This window comes from Lepidochelys olivacea (assembly GCF_965140295.1).
Source record: "Lepidochelys olivacea isolate rLepOli2 genome assembly, chromosome: 23".
Classification (NCBI taxonomy): Eukaryota; Metazoa; Chordata; order Testudines; family Cheloniidae; genus Lepidochelys; species Lepidochelys olivacea.
This window is the reverse complement of record NC_140433.1, coordinates 13,109,530-13,127,705: the sequence shown is the minus strand read 5'-3', so window position 1 is coordinate 13,127,705 and position 18,176 is coordinate 13,109,530. Positions and strand designations below refer to the sequence as shown.

Below are 18,176 nucleotides of genomic sequence, written 5' to 3'. Positions count from 1 at the left end.
ATATTTTAAAGAATAATCCATGTTCAGCCCAACCCCAGCAGAGCTGCCGCTGGGCTACAAAGTTAGAGAAACAGGAGGGTGATTCTGATCTCAGCCCCCGGGGTCAGTCCGGAGTCACTCCTGACTGCAGCGGGGGCAGGGCTGAATTGACCCTGGAGAACTGAAGGAATCCGAGACTGGAAATCTCCTTCCCCCCTTGCTGTGTCAGACGGACGCGGTTTGTGTCACCCCGACTTACTGCCTGTTTGTTTGTGAATCCAGAGGGGTCCTACCCCAAACCGTCCATCTCCGTCAGCTCCGGTGGGGTGATCCCCGTGGGGGGAAACGTCACCATCTGGTGTTGGCATCAGGGCCAGGGCATGAGGTTCGTCCTCTACAAGGCTGGAAAGGAGAACTATGTGAATTACATGGACCCTGCTGGCTCTGAGGCTGAATTTCCCATCACTAGCACCAGACGGAAACACGGGGGCAACTATACCTGTCGTTATAGCTACACAACAGAATCAGCTGCCTACTCGGAGCCCAGCGACCCTGTGCAGATCATTGTAACCGGTGAGGGGCCCAGCCCAGCACCTCGGCTCCCAGCCCCACCCCCAGCCAAACCCCGGGGGGGTCTCAGCGAGCCCTGGTGCCCAGCGGATGGGACGTCCAGCCAGTGAAGGTTGGGTTGGGGAGGAGATCTCAGCCACCCAAAGATGGGGAGGGAGGAGATCTTGGGCTGGTGCCTTAGTGGCCTGGACCCCAGGGGAGACCCTGACCCTGTCTCTGCCCCGTCGCTGAAGCTCCATGCTGGGGACGGGGTGCAGTGGCCGTGCCGGGGTCTGTCTCACGCCCCGTCTCCCTCCCACTCCAGATCTCAGCTCCCCCAAACTCTCCATCTCCCTGAGCCCCAGCGGGGAGGGGGCCGGGGTGAGGGCAGGGGTCACATTTCCCATCCCCAAAGTAAGCCAGGCAGAGGGAGGCAGCTACACCTGCTATTATCCCCCCGACTCAGATCCGAAGACCTGGGTGGAGCCCAGCCACCCCGTGGAGCTGGTGGTAGCAGGTGAGGGGCCCGGCTCAGTGTCCCCGCTGCCAGCCCCACACCCAGCTGGATACTTGGGGGCTCCACGCCAATGAACCACTCAGAGCCAGGCTCTGCCCTGAGCCCTGGGCCCAGCAGAGGGGACGCCCGGCCGGGGAGCGGGGACGGAGTCACTGGGGGGTTCCCAGCCAGGGGGGACCAGCCTCCTACCCTGCACATGGTCTGACACTGCCCTGGTCACCGCGGTGTGGGGGCTCCTGCCAGTCGAGCGTTAAGCGACGGGGCCCCGGCTGTCACGGGCGGGTCGTTCTCTCTCGTCCCCTCCCCGGGGCAGGTCTGTGCCCACCGCAGAGGGTCGGTTTGGGGGGGTCAATGGCCGCGCTGCCCCGGGTCAATAAGGGAGGAGGCCGGCCGGAGGAGGGCGCCTGGCCTTGGAGCCAGAGGTGGGGAGGTTTGGGGGGCCCCTGGGTGCTGGGGGAGCTCGTCCTGCACCCTGGGTCCGGCCCCGGACGAAGTTCTGTCCCCTGCCCAGACGAGCGTGGCCCTGATTGTGGCCGGGCCGGAGGCAGGGAGCCATCACCCCGGGGTCACCCCAGAGCTGTGGGCTGTTGTGGGGTGTCTGCCCTGCAGCGGGGGGCCGGCGGGCGGCAGCCGGGCTAGCTCTGATGGAGCTGAAAATAGCAATGGAGCCGTGGCCGGGCCGGACTAGCCGCTCGCATGTGCACCCGGCGCCCTGGGGGGCTTGACTCTCACAGCCTGTCTCCCGTGCGCAGATCCCAGCCTGCCCAGACCCTCCATCTCTCTGAGCCCCACTGGGGTCACCGCCCCAGGGGCAGACGTCACCATCCGGTGTCGGGGGCAGAGCCGGGACGTGAGGTTCTTCCTGTACAAGGCTGGAGACCTGAACCCGCCACGACACATGGACCCTGCTGGGGACGGGGCCGAGTTCCGCATCCCCACCGTGGGCCGGCAGCACGGAGGGAGCTACGGCTGCAGCTACCGGCCCCAGTCAGAGCCCTTCGTCTCCTCGCAGCCCAGCCACCCCGTGCAGCTGGTGGTAGCAGGTGAGGGGCCCGGCTCAGTGTCCCCGCTGCCAGCCCCACACCCAGCTGGATACTTGGGGGCTCCACGCCAATGAACCACTCAGAGCCAGGCTCTGCCCTGAGCCCTGGGCCCAGCAGAGGGGACGCCCGGCCGGGGAGCGGGGACGGAGTCACTGGGGGGTTCCCAGCTAGGGGAGAGCAGCCTCCTACCCTGCACATGGTCTGACGCTGCCCTGGTCACCGCGGTGTCGGGGCTCCTGCCAGTCGAGCGTTAAGCGACGGGGCCCCGGCTGTCACGGGTGGGTCATTCTCTCTCGTCCTCTCCCTGGGGCAGGTCTGTGCCCACCGCAGAGGGTCGGTTTGGGGGGGTCAATGGCTACGCTGACCCGGGTCGACAAGGGAGCAGGCCGGCCGGAGGAGGGCGCCTGGCCTTGGAGCCAGAGGTGGGGAATCATAGAATCATAGAATATCAGGGTTGGAAGGGACCCCTGAAGGTCATCTAGTCCAACCCCCTGCTTGAAGCGGGACCAATTCCCAGTTAAATCATCCCAGCCAGGGCTTTGTCAAGCCTGACCTTAAAAACTTCTAAGGAAGGAGATTCCACCACCTCCCTAGGTAACGCATTCCAGTGTTTCACCACCCTCCTAGTGAAAAAGTTTTTCCTAATATCCAATCTAAACCTTCCCCACTGCAACTTGAGACCATTACTCCTTGTCCTGTCATCTGCTACCATTGAGAACAGTCTAGAGCCATCCTCTCTGGACCCCCCTTTCAGGTAGTTGAAAGCAGCTATCAAATCCCCCCTCATTCTTCTCTTCTGCAGGCTAAACAATCCCAGCTCCCTCAGCCTCTCCTCATAACTCATGTATTCCAGTCCCCTCATCATTTTTGTTGCCCTTCGCTGGACTCTCTCCAATTTATCCACATCCTTCTTGAAGTGTGGGGCCCAAAACTGGGCACAGTACTCCAGATGAGGCCTCACCAATGTCGAATAGAGGGGAACGATCACGTCCCTCGATCTGCTTGCTATGCCCCTACTTATACAAGTACTTATACAAGGGGAGGTTTGGGGGGTCCCTGGGTGCTGGGAGAGCTCGTCCTGCACCCTGGGTCCGGCACCGGAGGAAGTTCTGTCCCCTGCCCAGACGAGCGTGGCCCTGATTGAGGCCAGGCCGGAGGCAGGGAGCCGTCCCCCCAGGGTCACCCCAGAGCTGTGGGCTGTTGTGGGGTGTCTGCCCTGCAGCGGGGGGCCGGCGGGCGGCAGCCGGGCTAGCTCTGATGGAGCTGAAAATAGCAATGGAGCCGTGGCCGGGCAGGACTAGCCACTCGCGTGTGCACCCGGCGCCCTGGGGGGCTTGACTCTCACAGCCTGTCTCCCGTGCGCAGATCCCAGCTTACCCAGACCCTCCATCTCTCTGAGCCCCACTGGGGTCACCGCCCCAGGGGCAGACGTCACCATCCGGTGTCGGGGGCAGCGCCGGGACGTGAGGTTCTTCCTGCACAAGGCTGGAGACCTGAACCCGCCGCGACACATGGACCCTGCTGGGGACGGGGCCGAGTTCCGCATCCCCACCGTGGGCCGGCAGCACGGAGGGAGCTACGGCTGCAGCTACCGGCCCTGGTCAGAGCCCTTCGTCTCCTCGCAGCCCAGCCACCCCGTGGAGCTCGTGGTAGCAGGTGAGGGGCCCGGCTCAGTGTCCCCGCTCCCAGCCCCACCCCCAGCCGGATCCTCGGGGGGACTCCGCACTGATGGGACGTGCTCGGAGCCAGGCTCTGCCCTGGGCTCAGAGGTGGGGACATCTGGCTGGGGAGCAGCTGCTGGAGGTTCAAGGCTGAGGGAGGGGGGATCCCTGCTCCCAGGGGGAGCTGCAGAGCAGGGGGCTTTTGCCAGGGGATGCTTCCCCGGGCTGCCCCTGCTCTGGGGACGCACAGAGGAGTTGGGGCTCAGGGGCTGCCCAGCCGGCACCGGCCCCAGCCACAAACAATCTCCCTCTCCGCACCCAGAATGACCCTGACAATCGATGCTGAGTTGCGGGGTGGGGGTGGGGCGACCACTGAGGCACTATTTCAGCCCCTCCCCCAGCCCTGACGGACCCTGGTTCTATTCCCGCAGGAACAGAGTTGTTGACTTCGCCCATCATCGCCGGGGTGAGCGCGGCAGCCGCTGTCCTCCTCCTCCTCCTCCTTGTGGCCTTCGTCTGCTTCAGAAAAACCCGAGCCAGTAAGTGCCCCGCCCAGCGAGGGAAGGGTTAAACCTGCTGCTAAGCAGGGCGGGATGGGGTCACGGCTTGGATGGGGGACTGTGCCGGGAAAGCCCAGGAGCAGGGGGGCGCAGCAGAGGGCACTGTTGCGTGTGTAACCCCTGTACACCGCAGCTGTCCCACCCCAGAGGTGGCCGCATCTCAGCGCCGGGCGTGGGGTCCCCGTATAACGAGCTGCCGGCACCATGCCTCTCCGGTACCTGGGATGACAGAGGAGCCAACCGGCCTGGATCAGGTTCGTTATCACGAGTCACTAAAGAGGGAGGATTGGGAACAGGAAAGGCCCCCTTCCTGCCCCCCCCCGCCCCGCGAGTTAATCTGCCCCTCCCCCCGGCACATGCTACAGTGTTACGCTGCCCCCTGCTGGTCCAGCTCAGCCCAGCAGGGATCCAGGCTCAGCCCCAGCAGCAGAGGGGACCCCCCCAGACCCTCCATCCCTGCTGCCCTGTGGGGGGTGAGTGGCCAGGCACTGAGACCGGGGGATCCCGATCGGCTCATGGAGGTTTCTTGTTTGTGTCCCTCGGCAGGAAAAGGAGCCGCACCGAGACCCAGCAGGTAGGAACTCCGGCCCCTCCCGCTCCGGATCCATTTGCCTGGGTCACAGGACTCCTGGGTTCTCTCCTCGGCTGAGAGAGGGGAGTGGGGCTAGTGGTTAGAGCCGGGAGTGGGCGGTGACCAGAAATCCTGGGTTCTGTATCTGCCTCTGGGAGGGGAGTGGAGTCTAGTGGTTAAGGCGGGGTGGGGTGGGGTCTGGTGGTTGGGGCAAGGGGGGCTCAGGGAACTGGGTTCAGTGTGAGGCAGCCTGGGGGCGCTCTCTGGATGTGTTGAGGAATCTCCCCGCGGGTGGGGGGATATGACATTTACAAGGGGATTTTCTCTTTTAGCACCAGCCCTATGGGGGCATTAAAGGCATCGGCTCAGCAAGGCCCCGTCTGTGAGTAACACACCCAAGGGGGTACCAGGGTGGGGCAGGACCCCAGGGAGGGACGGGGCTTGTGGGGGCTCCACCCATATGGGGCAGGGTCTGATTTACAGCTGCTGCTGGGCGGAACTAAGGAGGGGGTCCCAGAGGTAGCCGGTGTCAGCTGAGAGTGTTGGACTCCCAGGATCTCCCTGGGGCCACCCTCCCTTCCCGCTCTAGTTCCCCGTCCACTCCTGGCTCCCAGCCCCCTGCTCTAACCACTAGTCTAGACCCCACTCTCCTCCTGAGCCAGGGCGAGAACCCAGGCCTTCTGACTCCCAGCCCCCAGCCCCCGCTGTAACCCCCTCGACATCTTTGTGACTCAGTTTTCCTCTCTGTCACTCGGGGCTAATGACCATGGCCCATGCTGTGGGTTGGGGGGAGGGGTGGCTGTGCCGGTCTCTGAACCCCCTGGCTGGGTTGGGGGGGTCAGAGCTGGGTGTGGGGTCCTGCTCTGGGCCGTCCGGGGGTGCAGCTCAGCGGGTGTCTCTGTTCTGCAGACGCCTCTATCGACGAGGGGAAAGAGCCGCAGACCCTGGTAAGTGTCCCCTGTTCCCCCATGGGGCCTGACCCCCAACCTTGCCCCACATGGGCCCCAGCAGCCCCCTCACAGCCCCCCCCCACACACATACACCTTTCCTGGCACACTCGGTGGTTTGGGGTGGGGGTTGGGCTGCTGGGAGGGGGGTGGGCTTACGGGATCCCCATGGGGGGTGTGTGTGTGTCTGTCTGTCTGTGTGTGTACCCTGTGCTTTGTGTGTCCCAGGAGCCCGACCCCGGCGCTGACGAAGTCACCTACGCCAAGCTGGACGGCCAGGCACTGCAGACCAAGCGGGGGGCTCTGGCCCCAGCCCCCGAGCCCGCCCAGCCCAGCATGTACGCCGCAATCAACGTGAGCCAGGGGGCCCTGCAGTGAGAGCCCCCCGCAGCCATGGGGCCCCCAGGGGACAACAGACTCACCCCCCCTGCAGCACCTGCCCCGAGAACTCTGCTTCCAGGGAAGATTTAGGGGGGACCCTGCCCTCCCCCTGCTGCGGCCCCATCCCACTGAGCTGCTGTCCCCCTGCCCCACCCAGACGCACGTGTGGGGGGCAAGTGTGGGGGGCTCAGCACTGGGAGGGGTTGGGGACACATTGAGACAGATTTTATGTTATTTTGCATCCTGTTAATTTCCAGATTTGTAATAAAGACAGAACCACAAACCAGCCCAACCTGGGCACCCCACAGCCCCCCTGTGCCGGGAATGTGTGTAACACCTGGGGGAGATGGGGGGTGCGCAGGGGCTGGTTATACCTGGACCCATCACCCCGCGCTGGGTTGCAGCCATTCTGGGGAAGGGCGTCAATTGGCCAGGACGCCATGGTTCGCGGCCTGACTCTGGACAAAGCTGCAGAGGGGTCTGATGCCTGTGACCAATTGGCGCTGGCTGTTTACATCCCCTCCATGGGGTCGTCCCTTCCCCACTGTGCTGGGGGATCCATCGCCGTGAGCCGGGTGGGGGGAAAGGGGAAGCCTGTACGAGAGATTGGGGGGGCATCACCCTGTGACCCCGATGTTCCCCTCCTCGGGACCCTGGGCCAGATAACGTGGGCACATGGAGAGCCCCACAGCTAATCCCCCCCTTGCGACTTCCCCGGAAGGGCCCCTTGGGTGACGTGGGAATCACCACTTGTGGGAAGCAGTGCGGCTGCTAGGACACAGAGCAGGGCAGTTCTGCATCCCCCCTGCAGGGGGCCCGGGGGGGTGGGGGCTGTTTTCCACTGAACGAAGCTTTGCTGCCATTCAGCCGTGTGCGGAGGAAAATGTCCCCTCAGCTCCCCCATACTGGCCCCTGCATGAATCATAGAATCATAGAATATCAGGGTTGGAAGGGACCTCAGGAGGTATCTAGTCCCACTCCCTGCTCGAAGCAGGACCAATTCCCAGTTAAATCATCCCAGCCAGGGCTTTGTCAAGCCTGACCTTAAAAACTTCTAAGGAAGGAGATTCCACCACCTCCCTAGGTAACGCATTCCAGTGTTTCACCACCCTCCTAGTGAAAAAGTTTTTCCTAATATCCAATCTAAACCTCCCCCACTGCAACTTGAGACCATTACTCCTCGTTCTGTCATCTGCTACCATTGAGAACAGTCTAGAGCCATCCTCTTTGGAACCCCCTTTCAGGTAGTTGAAAGCAGCTATCAAATCCCCCCTCATTCTTCTCTTCTGCAGGCTAAACAATCCCAGCTCCCTCAGCCTCTCCTCATAACTCATGTATTCCAGACCCCTAATCATTTTTGTTGCCCTTCGCTGGACTCTCTCCAATTTATCCACATCCTTCTTGTAGTGTGGGGCCCAAAACTGGACACAGTACTCCAGATGAGGCCTCACCAATGTCGAATAGAGGGGAACGATCACGTCCCTCCATCTGCTCGCTATGCCCCTACTTATACATCCCAAAATGCCATTGGCCTTCTTGGCAACAAGGGCACACTGCTGACTCATATCCAGCTTCTCGTCCACTGTCACCCCTAGGTCCTTTTCCGCAGAACTGCTGCCGAGCCATTCGGTCCCTAGTCTGTAGCGGTGCATTGGGTTCGTCCGTCCTAAGTGCAGGACCCTGCACTTATCCTTATTGAACCTCATCAGATTTCTTTTGGCCCAATCCTCCAATTTGTCTAGGTCCTTCTGTATCCTATCCCTGCCCTCCAGCGTATCTACCACTCCTCCCAGTTTAGTATCATCCGCAAATTTGCTGAGAGTGCAATCCACACCATCCTCCAGATCATTTATGAAGATACTGAACAAAACCGGCCCCAGGACCGACCCTTGGGGCACTCCACTTGACACCGGCTGCCAACTAGACATGGAGCTATTGATCACTACCCGTTGAGCCCGACAATCTAGCCAGCTTTCTACCCACCTTATAGTGCATTCATCCAGCCTGTACTTCTTTAACTTGCTGACAAGAATACTGTGGGAGACCGTGTCAAAAGCTTTGCTAAAGTCAAGAAACAATACATCCACTGCTTTCCCTTCATCCACAGAACCAGTAATCTCATCATAAAAGGCAATTAGATTAGTCAGGCATGACCTTCCCTTGGTGAATCCATGAGATGCTCCCCCTACCCTGAGATTCTGGCCCCTGCATGAGATGCCCCCCACTCCTGAGATCTTGGCCCCTTCAGCCTCTGGACCCACAGATCGGCCTGGAGCGACGCGTCTGACCCATGACCGCCTGCCCCTGGGCGCTCTGAAATCGTCTGTCTCCCTGTTGCCTCAGTTTCCCTTAACTCCTGCTTAAAGAGCCCCCCTGATCCTGCTAGTCCCTGCCTGGGGGCCAGATCAGAGCTGACACCCCCGAGAGGGGAAACGCCCCGTGCCCCCTTCCCCCACCCCCTTGAGCCAGCCAGTCCCTGCCATGCGGTCTTCGCCTGGAGGCTCTTGTGAAACCCAGACTGTGGGTGGTGGGAAGCCCCAGGAAAAGTTTTTCCTGTTGAGACACCGAGCCGGACACTTCCTCCCCAGAGTCAGTCGCACCGTGCGTCGCTCCCCAGGTGCCGCTTGCTCCTCTGGGGCCCCAGCGCCATGGGCCCCTCTCCTGCCCTGCTCCTCGCTCTGGGTGAGTGGGTCCCTGCGCCCCCCTCGGGGCTCTTCTCCCCTCCCTGCGCCCCCCTTGGGGCTCTTCTCCCCTCCCCAAGGGGGTGGGACAGGGTTGGCTCAGACTCCCTGAGTCCTTGGTAGGTCCCCATGGCGAGCAGGGAGCCAGGGAGAGTCCCCTAACCCACACACAGCCTGCCCCCCCACAACCAGCCGCGGTCCTCCCCCCCCCACAGCCTCCCAACACACACCTTGCCCCCACAACCAGTCCCTGTCCTCCCCCCACACAGCCCCAACACACACCCTGCCCCCCACAACCAGACCCTGTCCTCCCCCCACACAGCCCCAACAAACACCCTGCCCCCCCAACCAGCCCCTGTCCTCCCCCCACACAGGCCCAACACACACCCTGCCCCCCACAACCAGCCCCTGTCCTCCCCCCACACAGCCCCCAACACACACCCTGCCCCCCCAACCAGCCCCTGTCCTCCCCCCACACAGCCCCAACACACACCCTGCCCCCCAACCAGCCCCGGTCCTCCCCCCACAGCTCCCAACACACACCCTGCCCCCCACAACCAGACCCTGTCCTCCCCCCACACAGCCCCAACACACACCCTGCCCCCCAACCAGCCCCGGTCCTCCCCCCACAGCCCCCAACACACACCCTGCCCCCCCAACCAGCCCCTGTCCTCCCCCCACACAGCCCCAACACACACCCTGCCCCCCCAACCAGCCCCGGTCCTCTCCCCACAGCCCCCAACACACACCCTGCCCCCCAACCAGCCCCGGTCCTCCCCCCACAGCTCCCAACACACACCCTGCCCCCCACAACCAGACCCTGTCCTCCTTCACACCCTGCCCCAACCACCAGCCCCTTGTGTTAGCTGCCCCCATAGGACAGTGCCTGGGTAGGGCAGACATGGGGGGGCCTGCTGGACTGTCCCTTCCCCCAGCGCTTGGGGAAGTTGGCAGCATGAGACCGGCGGTGGCTCCCTATTGCACAAGCAGTGTCCTGCCCCCGCTTCCCCCGCAACAACCTAGTCTATGCCCCCAGGTTGGAATCTGCCTCCCAGCACCGCCTCCCCCCCGCCAGCTGGGCAACTCTTCCCACGGTGGCCCCCGTCCCCTCTCCGGCCCACACCCAAAGCCCTGTGGATTGTGGGCTAGGCACAGCAACCCTCAGTCAACAGCCGGACCCCTGATTCCTCAGCTAGTGGGGTGCAAATTCCCCAGCGAGAGCCCTAGCTCGTGCACGGACCCCGGCATCCGGGGCTAGATTCCCAGATTCTGCATCCCCCTCAGGCTGCAGGTGCACAGTGGAGCAAGGGTTAAAACTCTTGCTTTCCCCAGGGAAATAGCTGCCAGCCGCAGCATTTGGTGCATCATCATTAGGGTTCAGAGTTAACACCCATGGTAGCGACCCACATCTGATGCAGGCTGGCTGCAAACTCTGGCCAGCAATGGCTGCGAACTACCATGGGCTGGCACATGACTCTGGCCCCGATGATGTCACACGGGGCTGGGTAGGATGTGATCTCATCGTCGTCGTCCCCGCGTCTCCCGTCCCCCACATCAAACACCCACTTCTCATTACAGGTGTCATCTGGACCCGCCTCCCATTTGCTGCTGCTCGTGAGTCGCCTGCAGAAACTAGCTTTGTCCAAGGAGGGGTCTGGGAGATATGATGAGGGGTGGGACACCCTGTCTCAGAAGAAAGGGGCAACAGGATGGAGGGGTAGATTGGAGGTTAGGGGATGATGGTCAGGCAGTGGGCCCCAGGGCCGGGGCTGGCTGGCTCAGGGGGGTGGGGAATGGGACCTGTCCCCTCCAGGGGCCGCTCTGCCTCACAGCCTGTGTCCATAGAATCATAGAATATCAGGGTTGGAAGGGACCTCAGGAGGTATCTAGTCCAACCTCCTGCTCAAAGCAGGACCAATCCCCAATTTCTGCCCCAGATCCCTAAATGGCCCCCTCAAGGATTGAACTCACAACCCTGGGTTTAGCAGGCCAATGCTCAAACCACTGAGCTATCCCTCCCCTCTGCAGAATCCCCCTACTCCAAGCCCTCCATCTCCCTCAGCCCCAGCGGGGAGATCGCGCCGGGGACGGACGTCTCCATCTCCTGCCACGGGCCCCGGCTGGGCATGCGGTTCAAGATGTACCGGGCGGGGGTCGCGCGGTGGCACACGGAGCCGGCCGGCTTGACAGCCGAATTCCACATCCCCAACGTCCGGCGGGAGGACGGGGGCACCTACACCTGCAGCTACGAGAGCCTGGGGGAGCCGCCCGTCAGCTCCCCCTGCAGCGACCCCGTGGAGCTGGTGGTAGCAGGTGAGGGGGTGTCTGCTATAGCCTAGTACCAGGAGTCCTGGGTCTGTGCCCCCCCCCGCTCTAACCACTACACCCCACTCCCCTTCCAGAGCTGTGGAGAGAACCCAGGAGTCCGGGCGCCGAGCCCCCCTGCTTTAACTACTGGACCCCACTCCCCTTCCAGAGCTGGGGAGAGAACCAGGAATCCTGGCTCCCAGCCCCCTCTGCTCTAACCCATTTGACCCCACTTCCCATATTACACTTGTGGCGTGATATTTTCAAATACAACGTGCGCTCGTTTGTAACAAGAAGGTTTTATCGCCGCTTTTAGTCGAATTATTTATTCGGTTTCAGAGTTTAGGAAAGCCTTGCGAAAACTGTCTTTCAAAAACCGTTCATTTCCTTTCCGAATGTTGTCAAACTGGTTTTAATGAAGGAGACACACGTTGGATTTCAAAAACGTATGAAACCGTTCATGTAAAACGTATTTCTTTCTTCCATTGCAAAATATATCGCGTGCGAACGTACAATTTTTAAAATTATTTTATTTCCCTAGTTTATTCCAAATTAATGGACACGGGTGTTAGGATATGGATATTCAGGCTGATACTTTCAGAATTTAGGTGTATTTTTGATCAGTTAGCTAGGTATAGATATAAAACAAAGAATCAAAATCACGGTCTGCCTGTGTATGGATCGTCTCTCACTAGGACTGCCTGAGGCCTGGATCTTGGGCTGAGGCCTCTGGCTAGGCAGCACGGGCAGCCATAAGCCGGGAAGCGAGCGGTCACCTCCTCACATCCCAAACCAGTCACACTGAAATAAGGTGCCACTGGGCTGTCAGGAAGACGAGCCTGCCCTCATAGTGCCCGTCACCACCGGATAAAGACGGTTAAAGAAAACTTTAAAAGAACCAGAGGACTTGGGGCACCTTAGAGACTAACAAATTTAGCGGAGCGTAAGCTTTCGTGAGCTACAGCCCACTTCATCGGATGCAGCTGTAGCCCACGAAAGCTTATGCTCTAATAAATTTGTTAGTCTCTGAGGTGCCCCAAGTCCTCCGGTTCCTTGTGCGGATACAGACGAACACGGCTGCCGCTCTGAAACCTGTTAGTTTGCCAGCATCCTGTCTGGCCAGAAATCACTTCTCAATGGCTGGGGTTGTGAAATCCTCTTTCCTGTACTGTTTTATCTTCATGGCCCCGGCTTTCCTATTAGAAAAGGAGGACTTGGGGCACCTTAGAGACCAACCAATTTATTTGAGCATGAGCTTTCGTGAGCTACAGCTCGCTTCATCGGATGCATAAAGTGAAAAATACAGTGAGGAGATTTATATACACACAGACCATGCAAAAATGGATGTTTACCATACACATTGTAAGGAGGGTGAGCACTTAAGATGAGCTATTACCAGCAGGAGAGTGGGGTAGGGGGAGAGAAAACCTCTGAAACACTTTCCTATTGTTCATCTGTCTGGTTCTCTAATGGTTTCTGTCTGCTAGGTAATTAATTTTGCTAGGTGTCAGTTGATTAGGGCTGTGGGATCTAATTGGTTAGAGGACTATGTTACAATGTTAGGATTGGTTAGTTAAATTTCAGTACAAGGTGAGTTAAGGTGCAGCTGAGAATATTACGATATCAACTGGGGTCAAACATGGAATCATGTTTGATGGGGGTCGGGGATGGGAACAGGAAAGGGGGAGCAGGGACACCGGCAAGGCTCTGCGGCGTGGGAGCCAGGAAGGGGGCGCGGAGTAAAGGCTCTGCAGCGTGGGAGCCAGGGAGGGAGCGCGGGGTAAACGCTCTGCGGCGTGGGAGCCAGGGAGGGAGCGCGGGGTAAACGCTCTGCGGCGCGGGAGCCGGGGAGGGGGCGCGGGGTAAACGCTCTGCGGCGCGGGAGCCGGGGAGGGGGGCGCGGGATAAACGCTCTGCGGCGCGGGAGCTGGGGAGGGGGGCGCGGGGTAAACGCTCTGCGGCGCGGGAGCCGGGGAGGGGGGCGCGGGGTAAACGCTCTGCGGCGCGGGAGCCGGGGAGGGGGCGCGGGATAAACGCTCTGCGGCGCGGGAGCCGGGGAGGGGGCGCGGGGTAAACGCTCTGCGGCGCGGGAGCCGGGGAGGGGGCGCGGGGTAAACGCTCTGCGGCGCGGGAGCCGGGGAGGGGGCGCGGGGTAAACGCTCTGCGGCGTGGGAGCCGGGGAGGGGGCGCGGGGTAAACGCTCTGCGGCGTGGGAGCCGGGGAGGGAGCGCGGGGGAAACGCTCTGCGGCGTGGGGGCCGGGGAGGGGGCGCGGGGGAACAGATTCTCTCAGCGAATTGAGATCAGCCCGACGGGTGTGAAGGGCTTCAGAATAAGCTGGCTTGGAAAGTAACCCCAATAAACGTCACGTTGTCTGCGCCTCGGGCGTCCCGTCTGCGAGACAAGACCCAGGGAAGTGGGCGGCCTGAGGGGAAGCCTCTCGCCGGGGCCCTCGCTGCCCACACGCAAAGCGCGCAGCTGCGGGGGCCCCAGGAAATGTGGGCACCACATTTCCTGGTGCCTTGCGCAGCGGCCTGGTGCTCCGGGCCCGGCCTCGCCTCTTCCCCAGGGCCCCCGTCCCTGCTCTGCTCCCCCCCCAGCGCCCCGCTCCACCCCTTCCCCAAAGCCCCAGCCTGCTCCGCCCACCCTGCCTCTTCCTGCCCCGCCCCACCCCGCCCCTTCCCCAAAGCCCCAGCCTGCTCCGCCCACCCTGCCTCTTCCTGCCCCGCCCCACCCCGCCCCTTCCCCAAAGCTCAGTCCCTGCCTCTTCCCTGCCCCTGCTCCACCCCAGCCCTGCCCCCACTCCCCCGGCCCCAAAGCCCCGCCCCTGCTCCGCCCCTGCCCTGCTCCCACTCCACCCCTTCCCCAAAGCCCCGCCCCTGCTCCACCCCTGCTCTGCCCCAGCCCCGCCCCCACCCCACCCCTTCCCCAAAGCCCCGCCCCTGCCCCTTCCCGACCCCTGCTCCACCCCCACTCTCCTGAGCTCGGCAGCAGGTCCGGGCCTGCTCTCACTGGTGGCTGGAAGTGCAGCCCCCCAGCTCCGCCCCGCAGAGGCCTGCCAGACCCCCCCCCCCCGGGGGGGCTGCATAGGGCCCCAGAATAGCTAGGGACGGAGCTGTCATGGAGTCCCTGGGCGATGCTCTGGATCTGCTCCCCACGCAGCCAGGCCGGACTCTGGGGAAGTCTCCTCTCCGGGAGCAGCCTGTCTGCAGGGCACACAGCTCCCCCGGCTCCACCTTCCTGGGGCTGACCCCGGAGCATTCAGCCTCCTCTGCCCCTCCGGGCGCTTCCCCCAGCGAGTCCGCCCAGGTGGGGTCCTGGGGGGGCCAGAGGGTCCTGCCCCCCGACTCCGCAGCCAGACGTGACTCTCAGCCAGCCAGTAACACAGAAGGTTTATTAGACGACAGGAACATGATCTAACACAGAGCTTGTGGGTGCAGAGAATGGGACCCCTCAGCTGGGTCCATTTTGGGGGGCAGTGAGCCAGACAACCACGTCTGCCCTTCACTCCATGTCCCCAGCCAGCCCCCAACTGAAACTCCCTCCAGCCCCCCATCCTCTGGGCTTTGTCCCTTTCCTGGGCCAGGAGGTCACCTGATTCCTTTGTTCTCCAGCCCTTCAGCTCTCACCTTGCAGTGGGGAAGGGCCCAGGCCATCAGTTGCCAAGAAACAGGGTGTCGGCCATTCTCTGTGTCCAGCCCCCTGCACACACCTGCCCTCTAGGGCTCTGCAAAGATCATACACCCTTACCCCACCCCCTAGATACTTAAGAACTGCACAGGGGAAACTGAGGCACCCCCACACTATTCAGAGGAAACATTAAGAACAGTCCCACTCGTCACATCTCTCCCTCCATTCTCTGTGTCCAGCCCCTTGCACGCACCTGCCCTCTAGGGCTCTGCAAGGACGTCGCCCCGACGATGGCAGGTCAGGTGGGCTGGGACGAGGCTATAGGGTCCCCGCAAACGTGGGGTCTGATGCCGATTCTCTCTCGTTCCCTGAACCCAGTGCACTTCTCCAAGCCCTCCATCTCCCTCAGCCCCAGCGGGGAGATCGCGCCGGGGACGGGCGTCTCCATCTCCTGCCACGGGCCCCGGCTGGGCATGCGGTTCAAGATGTACCGGGCGGGGGTCGCGCGGTGGCACACGGAGCCGGCCGGCTTGACAGCCGAATTCCACATCCCCAACGTCCGGCGGGAGGACGGGGGCACCTACACCTGCAGCTACGAGAGCCTGGGGGAGCCGCCCGTCAGCTCCCCCTGCAGCGACCCCGTGGAGCTGGTGGTAGCAGGTGAGGGGCCCGGTTCGGCATCTCCGTTCCCACCCCCAGCCCGACCCTCGGGGGGGGGCTCTGCACCGAGGGGACGCTCAGAGCCAGGCCCTGCCCTGAGCCCGGCGTCCCAGCAGCGTCACTGGGGGGTTCCCAGCTGCTGGAGGTTCGGGGCGGAGGGTGGGGGGATCCCTGCCCCTGGGAGAGCTGCAGAGCCGTAGGGGGACGCCCCAGCTCTGGGGATGCACAAGGCAGTCAGGATCCAGGGGATGCCCAGCTGGCACCATTGCCAGGCACTAAAATCCCTCCCCCGGACTCTCCCCCACTGAGAATGACAGTGACAGGCGGCGGGGGGGGGGGGTGTTGCTGTTTCTCCCCCTAACCCGCCTCATCCCTGACAGATGCTGGTTCTGGCCCCACAGGGGGATCCGACCCGACTCAGCCTGGAGTCACGCTGGCTCCCACCTGCCTGGGTAGCACGCGGCCAGGTACGGGGGTCTCTGGGCTGGCAGATCAAACTGGCTCTCTATAGATTTGGGTGGGGGGAGAGACGTTATTGGGGGGGGACGGCCCATCTCTCCCATAGGGAGTTGGGGGGACACAACCCCCCCCGCCCAGCATGGTGCATTCACCTCCTGCCCCTGTCCTCCCTCTAGGGGCCCCCCCAAGTCAGGATTATACCCCGTTTGCCATCGTCCGTCTGTCCCTGGCCGTCGGGGTCCTGCTGGCCCTGGTGCTGATTCTGGCCGAAGCCGCGTACAGCTGGAAGAGGTGAGGACTCAAGACGAGATGACCTTGCACATGGGGGGCTCCCCTCACCTCACTGCTGTGTCCCTGGGGGTGGGGGGGTGACCCCACTGATCCCCCAGACGGCACCTTGAGCCCTTGAGCCCTGGATAGGGCCATCTCCCCTGGGGAGGCTGGTATCGGGGTCAAACCAGGATCGGGCCCAGCCGGCGCATGGCTCCCACCCGAGGGAACCAGGAGCCAGACCTGGGCGGGCTCCAGAGACCCAGCGCCAGGCTCCGGAGAGCAAGAGACTGGGATTGAACCCCGGTGTCCTGCGGGGCACCCCAGGCCATGGGACCAGGCCTCCCCCACACCCCCACCCGGAGGGGAGGGGCTGGAATGGGGGGGTGTCTGGTGGGCAACCTGGGGGAGTCGATGGACGGGGGTGGGGGCAGGCAGGGCCCTGGGGGGTTGGGGTGATGGGGGTGGTGGCTAAAGACCCCTGTTGCTGAGGAGACTTCTGGGCTTCGTCCCCAGGACCCCCCACCCGCTGACCCCCCCACGGCCCAGCAGGGAGCAGAGCCGGCAGCCCAAGGGACAGACGGAGACGCTTGTGTTGGACCTGCAGCCCCCCCAAATTCCTGCCCGGTCACTGGGGACAGGGATAGCAGGACACACACACCAGGGGGGACGGGTGGAGGCTATCGGACCCACGGGCCCATCCAGCCTGGTATCCGCACCCCACTCCCCACCCCCACCCCCGCCCCTGCCCCCTCAGATCAGATCCATGGGCCCATCCACACCAGTATCCCCGCCCCACTCCCCACCCCCGTCCCCGCCCCCCCAGATCAGATCCATGGGCTCATCCACACTGGTATCCCCGCCCCACTCCCCACCCCCATCCCCGCCCCCCCAGATCAGATCCATGGGTGCATCCACACTGGTATCCCCGCCCCACTCCCCACCCCCGTCCCCACCCCCCCAGATCAGATCCACGGGCCCATCCACACCGGTATCCCCATCCCACTCCCCACCCCCGTCCCCGCCCCCCCAGATCAGATCCATGAGCCCATCCACACCAGTATCCCTGCCCAACTCCCCACCTCCATCCCTGCCCCTCTAGATCAGATCCATGGGCCCATCCACACCCGTATCCCCGCCCCCCCAGATCAGATCCATGGGCCCATCCAGCCTGGTATCCCCACCCCACTCCCCACCCCCGTTCCCGCCCCCCCAGATCAGATCCATGGGCTCATCCACACTGGTATCCCCGCCCCACTCCCCACCCCCATCCCCGCCCCCCCAGATCAGATCCATGGGCTCATCCACACTGGTATCCCCGCCCCACTCCCCACCCCCATCCCTGCCCCCCCAGATCAGATCCATGGGTGCATCCACACTGGTATCCCCGCCCCACTCCCCACCCCTGTCCCCACCCCCCCAGATCAGATCCACGGGCCCATCCACACCGGTATCCCCACCCCACTCCCCACCCCCGTCCCCGCCCCCCCAGATCAGATCCATGAGCCCATCCACACCAGTATCCCTGCCCAACTCCCCACCCCCATCCCTGCCCCTCTAGATCAGATCCATGGGCCCATCCACACCCGTATCCCCGCCCCCCCAGATCAGATCCATGGGCCCATCCAGCCTGGTATCCCCACCCCACTCCCCACCCCCGCCCCTGCCCCACAAGTCAGACCCACGGGCTCACCTAGCTCTAGTACTTGCCTCCAGCCCAGAGTGGCTGCCCCCGGGGTCTCTCGACAGGAGGGGACGTTAATACCGAGCAGCCTCCGTTAAACCCCCTGCTTGGCCGACCAGCAAGGATCCTGCGCCGTCCCTGGACTCTGTCTCTCACCTCTTCAGCCTCACTAATAAACAGAACTGACGGACGAGGGAGCACTTCTGCCGGACTCCTGGGTTCTCTCCCCAGCTCTGGAAGAGGAGTGGGGGCTAGTGGTTCGGGGAGGGGCAAGTCAG

General features: G+C 62.8%; 2 protein-coding genes across 2 annotated transcripts in view; both read left to right on the top strand.

The window, feature by feature from the left end:
* Window positions 1–6,515, top strand: part of LOC311511724 (alpha-1B-glycoprotein-like) — a 28,123-nt gene extending 21,608 nt beyond the window's left edge. The window contains exons 9-16 of the mRNA XM_084612545.1: window positions 262–552; window positions 1,798–2,088; window positions 3,454–3,744; window positions 4,181–4,288; window positions 4,856–4,883; window positions 5,213–5,262; window positions 5,790–5,827; window positions 6,056–6,515. Of these exons, the coding sequence (XP_084468671.1) occupies window positions 262–552; window positions 1,798–2,088; window positions 3,454–3,744; window positions 4,181–4,288; window positions 4,856–4,883; window positions 5,213–5,262; window positions 5,790–5,827; window positions 6,056–6,205 (1,247 nt within the window). The 3' untranslated portion in view covers window positions 6,206–6,515. The remainder of the gene's footprint in view (window positions 1–261; window positions 553–1,797; window positions 2,089–3,453; window positions 3,745–4,180; window positions 4,289–4,855; window positions 4,884–5,212; window positions 5,263–5,789; window positions 5,828–6,055) is intronic.
* A 2,261-nt stretch (window positions 6,516–8,776) lies between these two features.
* LAIR2 (leukocyte associated immunoglobulin like receptor 2) lies at window positions 8,777–18,071 on the top strand (the record flags this gene model as incomplete). The annotated part of the gene is made up of 8 exons (XM_084612956.1): window positions 8,777–8,890; window positions 10,468–10,503; window positions 10,918–11,202; window positions 15,204–15,485; window positions 15,866–15,952; window positions 16,121–16,235; window positions 16,731–16,923; window positions 18,063–18,071. The coding sequence occupies exons 1-8, from the start codon at window positions 8,857–8,859 to the stop codon at window positions 18,069–18,071; spliced, it is 1,041 nt and encodes a 346-aa protein (XP_084469082.1). The 5' UTR covers window positions 8,777–8,856.
* Between the last annotated feature and the right edge of the window lie 105 nt (window positions 18,072–18,176).